Source organism: Lissotriton helveticus, chromosome 1_1, assembly GCF_964261635.1.
Source record: "Lissotriton helveticus chromosome 1_1, aLisHel1.1, whole genome shotgun sequence".
Taxonomy (NCBI): Eukaryota; Metazoa; Chordata; class Amphibia; order Caudata; family Salamandridae; genus Lissotriton; species Lissotriton helveticus.
In genome coordinates this window covers 86,472,915-86,486,590 of record NC_136057.1, presented here as the reverse complement: position 1 = coordinate 86,486,590, position 13,676 = coordinate 86,472,915, and the positions used below count along the sequence as shown (strand labels likewise).

The following is a 13,676-nucleotide window of genomic DNA, read 5'->3' as shown; positions in this document are numbered from 1 at the left end:
GATGATCTCGGTGGATTTTGAGCGGAAGGGTGGGAGGCGGACGCTCTGGGTTCTGCCCGAGAGGAAGGATGTGGTCCAGGCCAGGACCTTTTCTTGAATTCCGTCGTCATGGAGGCGTGCTGATAGGGTGCAGTGGCAGACTGTGTCGAAAGGCTGCTGATAGGTCCAGGAGGATGAGGGCGGCTGTTTCTCCTTTGTCCATCAGGATCCTGATGTCGTCAGTGGCGGCGATGAGGGCGGTCTCGGTGCTGTGGTTGCTGCGAAAGCCGGATTGGGAAAGGTCCAGGATGTTGCTGTCTTCGAGGTAGCGGGTTAGCTGTTTGTTGCCAATCTTCTCTGTCACTTTTGCCGGGAACAGGAGCAGGGAGATGGGCCGGAAGTTCTTGATGTCCTTAGCGTCCGCCTTGGGCTTCTTCAGAAGGGCGTTGATCTCGACGTGCTTCCAGCTTTCTGGGAAGGTTGCTGTCTCGAAGGAACTGTTGATTGTTTTTCAGAGGTGATGTGCGATGGTTGTGCTGGCTTTGTTGAAGACGTGGTGAGGGCAGGGGTCAGATGGGGATCCGGAGTGGATGGAGTTCATGGTTTTGATGGTGTCTTCGTCGCTGACGTTGGACCAGGCGGTCAGGCGGCTGGTGCGGGTGGTGGTCGCAGGGGTGGTGGACTCGGTGGTGGATGCGGGGAGTCAGAGTTGAAGCTGTCGTGGATGTCAGTGATCTTGCGGTGAAAGAAGATGGCTAGGGAGTCGCACAGGTCTTGTGATGGTGGGATGTCGTTGGTGTTGGAGCTGGGGTTGGAGAGTTCTTTCACAATGTTGAAGAGCTCTTTGGTGTTGTGTGCGTTATCTAAGCGGTCCTTGAAGGCAGTCCTCTTGGCGGCCCTGATGAGTTGGTGGTGTCTGGGGGTGGCACTCTTGTGGGCTGTGTGGCTGTCAGGTGTTCGGTCGTGGAGCCATTCCTTCTCCAGCTTCCGACAGGTGTGCTTGGAGATCCGGAGGTCTTCGGTGAACCAGGTAGCTTTCTTGTTGGTGTGGTTGGTTGTGGCGGTCCTAAGAGGGGCAAGGGTGTTGGCGCAGTCGTTGATCTACTGTTTGAGGTTGGTCACGGTGGTGTCTGGGCCGGCGGGTGGTCTCAGGGCGAGGGTGGTAGTCAGTTGGTCCTTGGTGATCTTGCCCCAGCAGTGGCGTGGCAGCTGTTGGGTGCGGTGGTGTGTGGTGGGTTTCCTGAAGGTGAAATGGACGCATCTGTGGTCGGTCCAGTGGGGTTCGGTGGTGTGGTTGAAGGAGACGTGGGGGCTTGTGGAGAAGATGGGGTCCAGCGTGTGTCCAGCGGTGTGGGTGGGTGTCGTCACGAGCTGTTTGAGTCCGAGGTTGGCGAGGTTGGCGATCAGGGCGGTGTAGTTGGCGTCGTTCTCGAGGTGGAAGTTCAGGTCCCCGAGTAGGATGTTGTCCATGGAGGCGAGGGCGTGGGTGCTGACGAGGTCGGCGATGGTGTCTCTGAACTGTGGTCTGTAGATGAGTGGTCTGTAGACGAGTGTTCCTCTGAGGGTGGTTTGGGGTCGGTGTGGATCTGGAAGTGCATGTGCTCGGCAGTGGTGAGGGTGTCGTCGGTGTTGGTCGAGATTCTGATGGAGTCTTTGTGGATGATGGCGATTCCCCCTCCCACTCCGTTGGTGCGGTCTCTGCAGGAGATCTTGTAGCCCTGTGGGATGGCTATGGCGATGTCTGGTGCGGAGGTGGCGTTCAGCCAGGTCTCGGTCAGGAAGGCGACGTCTGGGGCGGTGGAGTCTAGGAGGTCCCAGAGTTCGATGGCGTGCTTGCGAGCGGAGCGGTTGTTGAGGAGGATGCAGCGGAGGTGGTTGGGTTCTCTGGTTGGTGGTTTGGTGGGCTGGATGCTGGTGAATCTGCAGTTCCGGCAGGCGAAGGGCCCTTGGGTGTGCTTCGGGTTGGCCCAGTAGCAGGGTGATCTCGTTTGGTGTTGAATGCGTGGAGGGTGCTGGAGTCGTAGTGTAGTTTGGCATTGCGGGGAGCGCGGCCTCCATAAGAGGCAAATTAGGAGGGAGGAGCAGCTGGGAGGCGGGAGCGGGCAGCCAATGGGCGAGGGCAGGAGAAACAGAAGGAAAAGGGGGCAGCCACGAGGGAGCAGCGGCGGGAAGCGGAGAGCGGGGGGCACAGAGGGCAGGGGTGCCTGGAGCGCCTGAGAATACAATACGAAAAATACAAATTACAATATACAGTCCATAGCAAAGTACAGAGGGGGAAAAACACAGTTACCGGATACCAGGGGCAAACCCTCGGCAGCGGCGGAGCAGAGGACAGAGACTCGGGCAATCACGAGGAGCCGTGCGGCGTGGGGGGTGAGCTGGGGTCTGTAAGCATGATTTCAGGCACTTGGAAGACTCCTGTTTTTCCAGAGACACAGAGAGCTTTTGCAGATTCTGATGTGATTAAGCATGGGCGGATTTTGCGAATTGGCAATCCGCAAAATTGCGTATTTACGGATTCGCAATCCGCAAAATACGCGAACTCTCGCGAATTTGCGGATTTTTTTTTGTGTTCGCAAGGGTTTCTGCCAGTTTGCGAGGGTTTTGTACCAGTTCGCAATTGCAAACTTACTTGTCGGCTCGCAACGGCCGCGACTATGTTGTTTCTACGTCTGGTTCATCATCACAGGTTCACAGCACCCTCTGTTTCACCACTGCCACCCTCTGGTACACCCATGCCACCCTCTGGTACATCACTGCCACCCCGTTGGTTAATCACTGTAGATTATGGGGGTGAAAAAAAGCAAGCACACCTGCCCTGCTTCAGCTGACCTGAATCAATTTGGGGTTGATTAATGTGTCACTGAATTTAAACTCCAGTCTGGCTGGCACCTGCTTCCTTATCTGTAAATTGCTTTCTGTTGCAGTGAAATTTTTTTAACAGGACCTTTGTGGCCTACTTGTACCTATTCTATGAGCCTGCTGTGAGGGTCAGAGCAGGGTCATAGAATAGTTGCAAATAGGCAACTGAACTCTGGAGGGGCCCCTCAGGAAGCACTAGAGGGAATGGTTACTAATGTTAAGATTGAACTTTTGCACCTGCTTTTTTTTAATCTATTTTACTTATTATCTATCCCTCTATTTTTCTAGCTCTATATTTTTGTGTTTTCTGCTACTTTTGGTTAATTTTAAACTACTTTTTTAAACGCTTTTCTTTTCTTCTTCCCTATTCTATTTCTTCTTTATTATTTAGCTTCCTTTCTGCCCAGACCATGGTAAAGGGAGCCGGGAAGCATCCTGAGAAGGGGAAGGGTCCCGCACCCCGTGCCCGGCTCCCGTGCGGGCGTTTGAGGGGGGAGAATTTCCAAGCCCGAGAGATCTTCAGCGCGGAGGAGGTGGGCGCACTGGTTTTTTATGTTCAGCGCCGCCTCCCCAGGACCATCATGGCAGGCGGCAGGATCGCTAGTGGGTACGGGATCCGGGAGCGCCGGAAGCGGTGGGAGAAGGTGTGCCGGGCCATGTACCAACACTCTCGCGTCCGGCGCACCTACAACCAGGTCACCCACCGTTGGACGGATATCCTGGACCGGGAACGCAATCTGCTGGACCTGCTCGGCCTTGAGATCCCCGAGCTTGGTGAGTAGTAGTAGCTATTTCTTTTCTACTCTGTTTTCTCCTGCTCTGTGTGTTATTATCTTGCAAATTTTTGTTTTTTACCAAGAGCAATAATGCTGCTGATTACATTGTAGGTAAATTATATTTCAAAATCTTCTGTGCATTTCAGGTGCACTGCTCTCCTTCTCAGTAGCGCTGCTACTATGCTTATTTGTTTTCAATTTTGTGTTCATTTCATTGGCCTGTGAAATTATGCATGAGTGTAGTTTAAAGAACTGCATAATGCTAGACACTAAGGGTCAGATTTTTAATTACCGGCGCATCCCTGCAAAGTAGCAGGGATGCGCCAGTTATTGTGCGCCACGCCACCACCACCCATGGTGCGCCGTATTTACAATGCGGCGCACCATGTGCCCAAAACGTCACCGAAGCGCTACGCTTCTGTGCCGTAAAGGCGGCGCATTGCTGGAGTTGCATCGCAACGATGGTGCAGCTCCAGCAATGCTCTGGGGTGCCCTATCTCCCCAATGCTGCATCAAGCCGTACGTCTGCTTCAAGCAGGCGCAGGGTTTGAGTCACGCATAATTGTCCTCAAAGTGACTGATTGAAATCTTGTAGATGTCCCTCAGCCACTTTTAGGATGCGTTCCTGCGCAGGAACGCCCTCCCTTGCGCCGGAACGCCCCCTGATGGCGCAGGGCTTTACAACGTGATGCATCTCCCATATGCGTCACGTTGTTAATATACGCCGCACCATGGCGCCTCTTTTGTTCTGCCGCTGCGTCACAAAAGTCACGCAACAATGGAGCAAAAGAGCCGCAAGGGGCTTCTAAATCAGCCCCTACAGACTCAAGTCCAGTCCTTCCTTTGTACACATGGCGATAAGAAGAAATAGTGGTGGTGGATTGATAGTTTGAGTATTCACTGATCTGCAATCACGATGGACTTTGTCTGTCACTTCGCGTGCTGCGGACTGCTGCCTGCCAGTCCTAGGCGAACCTTTTTAGTAGTTTGTTTAGTGAGTTACATAAGAACTTTCCAAGTCGACGGTCCGCAAATCAAGCAATACTAATAACGTAGTAGACCACATGAGATCGGTCAATATATCCTGTGGAATAGTTGTCCATTTGCTATTTCGCCAAAATATTTTGTTATTGTTCTTTTGAAATGTTTGATTTGGTTGACAAATATCATCCATGTTTTCTGGTCTTTCTTTCTTTCATGTTGTACATCAGCTCCCCCAAGGGGCAAGAGGGCATTGGAGGAGGCTGCTGCTGCTGCTGAACTGGATCGATCAGGCGAGGGCTCCTTTGCTGGCCCCGGTAAGTTTTAATTTTAATATAGAGTACCTATTTTTTCCTAGCTTTCCTCATTTGATTTTTTCTAAATCGTCTTTGATCTTCTTGTAGACTGTATCTAAATTCTTATCCTGCCTCGACTATGACTCCCTGTGGTATTACTAGATTATTCTTATTAGTCTGTCTGTGTAGCTAACTAAGATTGCACATTTTTTGCAATTCCATTGGACTCCCATTCTAGTCAGCAATAGCTCTATGCACTGAGTGCAGTCCTCTGGGATTGTCCATAATGTCTTTTCAAGTCTTCTAAATGTTTATGCTTTGACAATTGCCAACAATAAAAAGGTGAATGACCACCAAGAAAGAATAAGATACAACTTTACTTTTGGTTTGGATAGGAGGACAATCCATTCTACTACTGTTGCAACGGTTGCAGGGACAAATCTGCACAAACAGAACTATGGACACTAAATAATGCATTGCTTAGCTTATCAATTATAATAGGCGCTGTTAGACTTTCCACATACCTCAGTGATAACAGACTTTGTAGTTGAACCCCCAATCCCCTTACTGACTAGATAGTGTGGCAGAGTCATTTAGCTCCCAAAGTCACCGATGATTGATCCCCAATGATGATTATTGATTATCCAACACAGGACAAGAGTACGGAGTCAGAGTCAAGAAGTGTCAGAGGCACGGACTCATGCTTGCAAAAATTGCAAAACCTTTAGCTCAGCCACTCTAGTCTGGAGGACCAAAAACCACAGAGTCTATTTAACTTTAAAAGCTTTATTAAAAGTAAACACATTTATTAAAATCAAGTTTGTCATAAAACTAAACGTTTAACTGAAAATGGAAAAGTGCTTAGTGCTGACGATTAATTGAACACATTTCTTGTGGTCGAGCCGAGCTCTCACCTGGTTTGAACTTGATCTTGCTCGTGTTCTTAGAAGTCAAGCTTCTGTCTGTTAGGAGAAAAAGCGGTGCGTGTTAAAAATAAAAAGCAAGCATTCATCAGTTGTGCCAAAAAGTGCAGCAAGACAACAGCCTTCCCTGGAAAAAGGGGCATTTTTACTTTAGAGTAGACAGTCACAAATTATTACATTGTTTTCTGGTTTTTTTCACATTTCTTTATTCCTAGACCAAATATTATATAGTAGTGAGTGGAGGATTCTAACATTCTTAAATGTACTTTGTAGGTGCAACATTTGGTGGTGGGGCCAGCGCGGAAGTGGTGGTGCTGGATGAGGAGAACACTTCTGGGGAGGAGGCGGTGCAAGTGCCGGACAACACCAATGTGCCTGTGAGGGTTCACACGGTGGTGGCGGGCAGAGGTAAGCTATATATTCCTTACTTATTGAGATTGAAGACTGCAGAGTGTGCTTTCTGCACGGGTGTATTATAAATCAACAGGTAGTAGCCTCCTCTAAATGTACTTCGACTTAGCTGTGAAGTTTTTGGCGAGAAGAATACCAATCAGATCTGAGATGAACTTGATGGATGGGATGAACGAAAAGCGAAAGAAGGGTGTAAGTAAGTGTGGAAGGACGAGAAATTTAATGATGACTGGCAAAGAAGAATGATATGTGTTTGCTTGGTCCCCGAGGTGGCTGGGAAGGAAAGAATATGGTATGGTGCATGGCTGGGTGAATGATGAAACAAGGATGGGTGGAAGGAGAACAGCCTGGGTGGGTGAAACAGAAACTGTATGTGTGCATATACTTTGAATGGATGGATGCCTGGATCATGGTACTATCTGACTCTTAGATAGCATATGTGTATCTAGAGAGAGTAGACGGTCACTGGATGAACTAAGTGTTACTTTGAAGAGCATGTAACACCGCACCGCACATCCATTCCAGTGTAGGAAAGGCAAGGAAAAGAAGTTGTAATTTTGTCCAAATACTACCATGAATAGTAGCAGTAGTTTGTATTGCAACTGCAAGCACAGCATATATCCGGTTATTACGGTGGACACTCCCTACCTCTCTTAATAAGTTTAGTTTAGTAGTAGTACGTCATTCATGTGTGGGTGTATCACTGTTCACTCAATAAAAAGCAGAGCACCTAAAGTCATCCCATATGTAATCAAATACATCCCATGTGAAGTGATAGATAATCAGATTATTTAGCTTCTTCATTTTCCTTTTCTAGTACTCATTTGCACTGTAGGGTGAAAGTTAAATTAATTAAGCAGTAGCCCTTTTAACAGAGTATTCTCAGTGCCACCCGTAAAAGAAAAGTAAGAGCTTCACCACCTGCATGTACTGGACCAGTACAGTAACGCAAGTATGTCTCACTCATCATGGTGTGCGTCTGTTTTTCTCGGGTGCAAGTTCACTGCGCTGGCATTATGCCGGCTTGCATAAGATAACATACCAATTTTCCTAAACAAGAGAGAAGAAGAAGAATAAGACTGGTGTACTGTCATAGTTGACTGTAATGGAAGTCCATAGTGCTCGTAGAATTTGTTCCTTAAACTCCCACTAATGTTAGAGCAAGGATGAAGAAGTGGGAGGTTAGATAGATATTGGCCTCAATAGTTATGTACTGTGCTTTCAAGTTGCTAGTTGTACTGTGACACAACTTTCTGCTCAATCATTTTGTGTTAATCTTAAGGAGCATTGGTTACAGACTATGTCTTTCTTTCTTCATATAGTTGCTCCTTCCAAATAAAAAAAAACAACAAGGAAGGCGCTGGCTCGAATGGCCTGGCAACGGAGGCTGGATGCCACGGTAGCCGAATATCGGCGGCTGCTGGCCCTGGAGGAGGAGGACATGCAGTCTACTGGTACATCCACTGCGACAGCTGCATCCTCCTCCGTGCCCCCACGGGCTGCCAGCCAGCGCAGTGCTCCAGCGGTACGGAGCCGGGCTACCAAAGCCAACCGCCGAGCAGCAAAGACAGCAGCTGCCCCACACAGGAGTTGCAAGGCACGCCAGCGCCGCTTATGCCTCAGAGTGTCCTACCTGAAGCAGGAGGTCCTAACATATAAGACCTCGGTGGAGGGCCTCCGCTCCGACCATGCCACCCTCCGCAAGGAGTATGATGCCCTGGCCGCTAAAGTGAACAGCATCCTGCCGTAGTGTCCCTTGCCCCTTTTTTAGTGACTTTTGGGGGGTGGGAATTGGGAGTTGGGTTGTTTTGGGGACTTTTGAAGGATTATTGTTGGGGTTAGGGAGGGTCTTGCGGGAGATTATTTTGTTAGGGCTACACAAATATACTTTTTGAAACTTTATCTGAGCATACCTGTTTTTTACTGCTTTTGAGTCTGGTGGGTGGGGGTTTACCAGTAAATTTGTTTTCCTGAAACTTAAGTCTGTGTCATTTTCTTCCTTTAAGTGTAAATGGCTAAATGTTTTCAACACTAAGTGCCTCTCACAGAGTAAGTGAATTCAAGAGTCCTAGGACTTTAGTAGTACTACCGTCAATCTCTCGTCTCTCCTAATACTCCATTTTACTACCTCCCACCAAACGCTTATCTTACCTGTAATTTGTGTTTGAAAGTAGGGCTAGGCTCAGGGCAGGCTCCACGGGAAATGGCGATTAAGGTTGGCAATCCTGGGCGGATGAAATGTCCTCATTGCGGTGGTACTAGTGGTGTGACACAGTGGCAGTTTCATGCCTATGGAAAAAAAGAAAATGAAACCTGGTTTGTCCTTACTGGAGCATTACAACGGTACGATAGAGAATATAGCAGGTGACAGTACACTAGAACAGTGCCACAATGTAGCCTAACAAATGGTAAAGTATTGAAAGTATAACTAGTACTTGCGTTGAATTTCTTTGACATTGGCTATTACTACAAGAAATAGTACTGAAGCTGAGTAAGTCTAGAATATATCCTTGGATTCCTTCACCAGCCTGTTGCTATGACCTTATCCTCCCCAGCAAGTGTGTGGAATTATTGCTGTCATTTAGTCACACATCAATCAAAACCTCACAGCCCGGGGGAAGAGGGTTAGGTTTTGGAAAATGGATGGGAATTGGTTTTTTTTGGGGTAAGTTTTGTTGAGAGAAGAAAAAAAAAGCACAGCATGGACAAACAATAATTGAAGATAAAGAAATCTTTGGGTATAAAGCTAACCATAAATCTTTTAAGTGACATAAAGGAAGTGCATGCACTACTGCATGCACGGTTACTGAAAAGTAAGTAGTACTTTCGACAACCGTGAATGACAGAATGCGACAGTACTGGGCTGCAGCGTTTTCACTTGCCTATCTCTGCACTCAGAGAAACACTTCTTACATTAAATTAGGTTTAAAAAATAGCCGATTTAAAACCTATAGAATGGCTGTAGGGATCAATTTAGAAGCAGAGAGAGATCCAAGAAATGCAGAGTCACACTCATAGAAGTTCACAGCAATAACCTTACTTAAAAAATAATTTGAAAAGAATGGATACTGTATCTGTATGTTGTTGTAGTTGTCCTGTTGAATTTGGTAAGTAAGTTGCACGCATCAAACCATTCCTCTTATTAGCAGGACTCCTCCATTCCATCGGACGCTCCGTCCATCAATGTTGGTGACCAGAAGACACCCTGTCCACTGCCTGCCTGGCGGATGCTGAATTGCGCGGCTCGCTAATGTGAAGCCTGACTTCATCCTATTTTTCCCATTGGACAGACTGAAACCCGGCCTGTAATTATTGATGGAAAAACAGGAAGTGATATTAGAACACCACTGACAAATAAATATAAGGTATGTACGCTGTGTAGTGCAAAAAGTCACACTTTGAGTTTCCTAATAGACAGTACAATATTTTTGAAAGTGCGTACTCTGTCTGATTCTCCTTTTGAAGGATAAATAAGTATGGCAAATTAATTTAGCGGATCTTTCCCCTCAAGCTAGGTGTACTGTAAACTGTGTTTTAGAATAAAATTAGACCTTCCCAGCAGTGCTCCCACCCAGACCCTTACTAAAGCCAGTCGCAAAAATGTAGAAGACCCCAATCAGATCTCAAAAAACGAGGCCTAGTAGAAAACTGGTGACAAAACGTACTTTGAAAGTAAAAGTAGGCCCAAATCCCCCCTTACCCACCGTGGATTGTATTCAAAGCACTTGCAAGCAAGCAAAAGTATCCATACCCAGCATCGCTCCAAGACTCGCAAACCCCCCCACAAACAGCCCCCTCCCAAACACATGCAATACAAATACTGCTAACCCTAACGAGCCCTAAGTTAAGAATAGTGGCAAACGCTTTCTTTAACTATGCCAAATCCCCCCTTTCCCACCATGGATTTTCTTCAAATTACTTGCAACCAAAATTACACATTCCCACGAGTGCTCTAAGACCCCAGAACTCAGTTGCAAAAATTAAGAGCACCCTAAAACACATGCAATCCTGCTGCTAGGGCTAACCCTAACGAACCCTAAGTTACAAAAAGTGCCAAAAGGCTTTTCCGCATGGATTTTGTCCAAACCAGTTTTATCCGGTATTAGACTTTCCCAGCAATGGACCAAGACCCGCCAACCCACCCGCAAAAAAGCACAACACCCCCAAACAGCCAAAAAGCCAAAATGGAAAATTTCATATTACTTACAATATTTTTCGGCATTCTGTCCAAACGCGCTGTGCAGCTAGGTCATAACTCCCGTCTGCCTCCATGGATTTCCTTCACACCTCTTGCTATCAAAACTAACCATACCCAGCAGTGCTCCCAGGCCCCGAAACCCACCCACAAACACCAGGAAGCCCCCCAAACAGGCCCCCGAAAACGCTACAGTGAGCGAAATGTCAGAAAATGCAAAAACTTTTTCCTCATGGATTCTGTCCAAACCAGTTTTATCCGGTATTAGACTTTCCCCGCTATGGCCCCAGAGCCGTCAACCCAGGCGAAAACAAGTAGAAGACCCCCAAAGAGCCAAAAAGCAAAAGTACAAAAATGGTCACTTTTGTGAAAATTTCCAAAATCACTCAGCGCGCGCTCTGCAGCTAGGCCCTAACTCCCCTCTGCCTCCATGGATTTCCTTCAAACCTCTTGCTATCAAAACTATCCATACCCAGCAGTGCTCCCAGACCCCGAAACCCACCCACAAACACCAGGAAGCCCCCCAAACAGGCCCCCGAAAACGCTACAGTGAGCGAAATGTCAGAAAATGCAAAAACTTTTTCCTCATGGATTTTGTCCAAACCAGTTTTATCCGGTATTAGACCTTCCCAGCTATGGCCCCAGAGCCGTCAACCCAGGCGAAAACAAGTAGAAGACCCCCAAAGAGCCAATAAGCAAAAGTACAGGTGATTAAAGTTTTAAGTATGTGCAAAACAAAGAAAGACAGACACACAGGAATAAAAGTGAATAAGTACGCAAAAGAAAGTTATTGGTTGATTGGCTCATTTTCAGGGCTCGGTGTCAGGGAAGAAGAGTTCATCCTCATACTCTGCGAATTCAGGCAGGAGTAGGTCAGTGTCACCTAACACAGAAGAAATTCCCTCATCTAAGTTGCTGTCCTCCTCGTCTTCTTCCGTCGTGTATTCTCGTACTTTGTAATCTGGTGGTATGAGGTGCTGATTCATCTTGATCATTGTTAACCTCTCCACATTTTTGGGCGAGAGGCGGGTCCGTTTGCAAGTTACAATGCCACCAGCAGCACTGAAAACACGTTCAGAAGACACGCTTGCGAGTGGGCAAGACAAGTAATTTATAGCCAGGTTGGTGATCTCTGGCCACAATTTTTTTTTCCCATGCCAATACGCCAATGGGTCAGCATTAACATAGACCTCTGTTGAGTCCTGCACCATCGACTCAAGGTTCTCCACGTTTCCTCCACTTTGCTTACTTTTTGCTCAGACCTTAGCCAATCCTCTTCTGCACCCAATGTTTCTGTTGTGTCTGGTGCAGATGATCCGGTTGCCGGTGTCTTTAACAGCTGAGAGGTCACTTCTGCCACAGCCACAGGTGCAGAAGTGGATTCTTTTGACTGGGGATGGCCTGCTGATGCTGATGTACTGCCTCTTCCTTGAATTTTCAGCCGTTCTCTTTCAAACCTCATGGCTGACACGGCTAGCCAATGTTTGTACTTTGTAACATCTTCATCACCAAAAGGAAATGATGCTCTGCCTGCCAGCGCCTTTTTGTAGCGTGGTTCCAGAATAGTAGCACAAATGTAATGCTGTTCTGAGTGGATCTTTTGAAGACGTTCATCGCCAAGTAGGAGCTCTAATAATTTCTCCGCCAAAACAAAAGCTTCTTGCTTTTCTTCATCTTTTTGAAACTTAGAAGACACCGCCTTCAGTTTGTGCTCCAGCATGCGCAACAATGCGATAGCTTTTCCCAAATTACAGTCCTCCCGGCTGACTGCACGCGTGAAGACCTCAAAAGGACGAAGCATGTCTGTCAGGCTTTTAACTAGCTCCCATTCCGCCGCATCTAGCCTCAGGTCTTTCTGAGCTGTACCCAGTGTTAAGAAATACTGATTGAGTACCGTAAACTGCTCATACAGACGCTCAAGCATGTAGAAGGTTGAGTTCCAACGTGTTGGCACCTTCTGGATGAGTGCTTTCACTTGCATTCGACGTTCATGTAGCAGGCTCCTCAGATGCTTCCGGGGCTTAAAAGAATGGCTGAAATGGTTGCACATTTTTCGGCAGGTGGCCACTAACTCGCACGCTGGACTGTCTTCACTCAAGAATTTTTTAACAACCAGGTTTATACAGTGGGCCAAACACGGCACTCTGAAATAGTGACCCAGATCCATGGCCTTAACTACATTGGCGCCATTATCCGTGGAAACATAACCAATCTCGCATTTTTTTGGGGACAGCCAGTGAAAGACCTTTGTGTTAAACTCATTCAAAATGTTTTCTGCTGTATGACGTTTCTCCAAGCCAAACATGGCTAGTGTTGCATGTTTCCGAGCAGCTTTAAAAACTTGGTCCAGGTCAACACCTGCGTTTAGCTTTGCTTTAACCCCTGAAAAAGAGCCCCAGTGTGCAGTGATGCACATGTAATCAGTGCCTGCGCCACTGGTCCACATGTCTGTTGTCAGATGTATAGTGTGAACAGCACTCTTCTGCAAAGCTGCCCCAATCACCTCCAGCACATCTTCATGTAGTGCTGGAACCGCAACTCGGGCAAAATAGAACCGGCTAGGAACCTTTCATTTAGGGCAGAGCGCTGCCACTAATTCTAGAAAACCAACCCCTTCTACAAAAGAAAAAGGGAGAAGGTCCAGCGCTAGCATTTTAGCCAGCTTAGTGTTATACAGACGCGCCGTTGGGTGGTTGCATTCATATGGCGCGTCTGAAAACAACATGGTTCTAATGTTGCCCTGGACCATTTTACGGGATGATGACGACTTCTTCGACCCAGTTACGCTCGCTGATGAACTTTTTCGCATTGGTGTCTCACTCGGTCCCACACTCTTAGTGTGGCTCACAGGGGGTGTGCTGCCAGGGGTACTGGGTGTAAGTGAAGTGTGTGACGCTTCTTCCTCCTCGTCATCATCAGATGGAACATCAACGTTTTCTTGACTTGCAATTCGGGCTTCCTTGATCTCCTTTAGGTGCGCAAACTATTGGACAGGGTGCTGTCTCTCAAGATGACCTCTCTGGCCTCCAGTCCCATAGCTTACCACGACTAACTGCAAGCTTACAAATGCTACAAATGGCTAGGTTTTCCTTTTTTGGGCAAACACTAAAGAAGTCCCAAACTGCGGACTTGAAATGTCTGTGGGGGCCGGAGGAGGCGATACTGGTGGTGGTCATGCTGCTAATGCCAGATGAAGTGGAGGTTGCGTATTGCTGAACTTTACTACGTTGTGCACTTTCCCCACCACTAATTG

At 47.4% G+C, this 13,676-nt stretch overlaps 2 protein-coding genes across 2 annotated transcripts in view; one reads left to right on the top strand and one right to left on the bottom strand.

Annotated features, from left to right (window-relative positions):
- LOC144754117 (uncharacterized) overlaps window positions 1–8,018 on the top strand; it is a 72,779-nt gene extending 64,761 nt beyond the window's left edge. Inside the window, exons 3-6 of the mRNA XM_078641720.1 lie at window positions 3,233–3,615; window positions 4,829–4,915; window positions 6,091–6,225; window positions 7,551–8,018. Coding sequence (XP_078497846.1) covers window positions 3,252–3,615; window positions 4,829–4,915; window positions 6,091–6,225; window positions 7,551–7,567 — 603 coding nt within the window. The 5' untranslated portion in view covers window positions 3,233–3,251 and the 3' untranslated portion in view covers window positions 7,568–8,018. The remainder of the gene's footprint in view (window positions 1–3,232; window positions 3,616–4,828; window positions 4,916–6,090; window positions 6,226–7,550) is intronic.
- LOC144753669 (uncharacterized) overlaps window positions 1–13,676 on the bottom strand; it is a 248,402-nt gene that overhangs the window by 58,075 nt on the left and 176,651 nt on the right. The window lies entirely within an intron of this gene.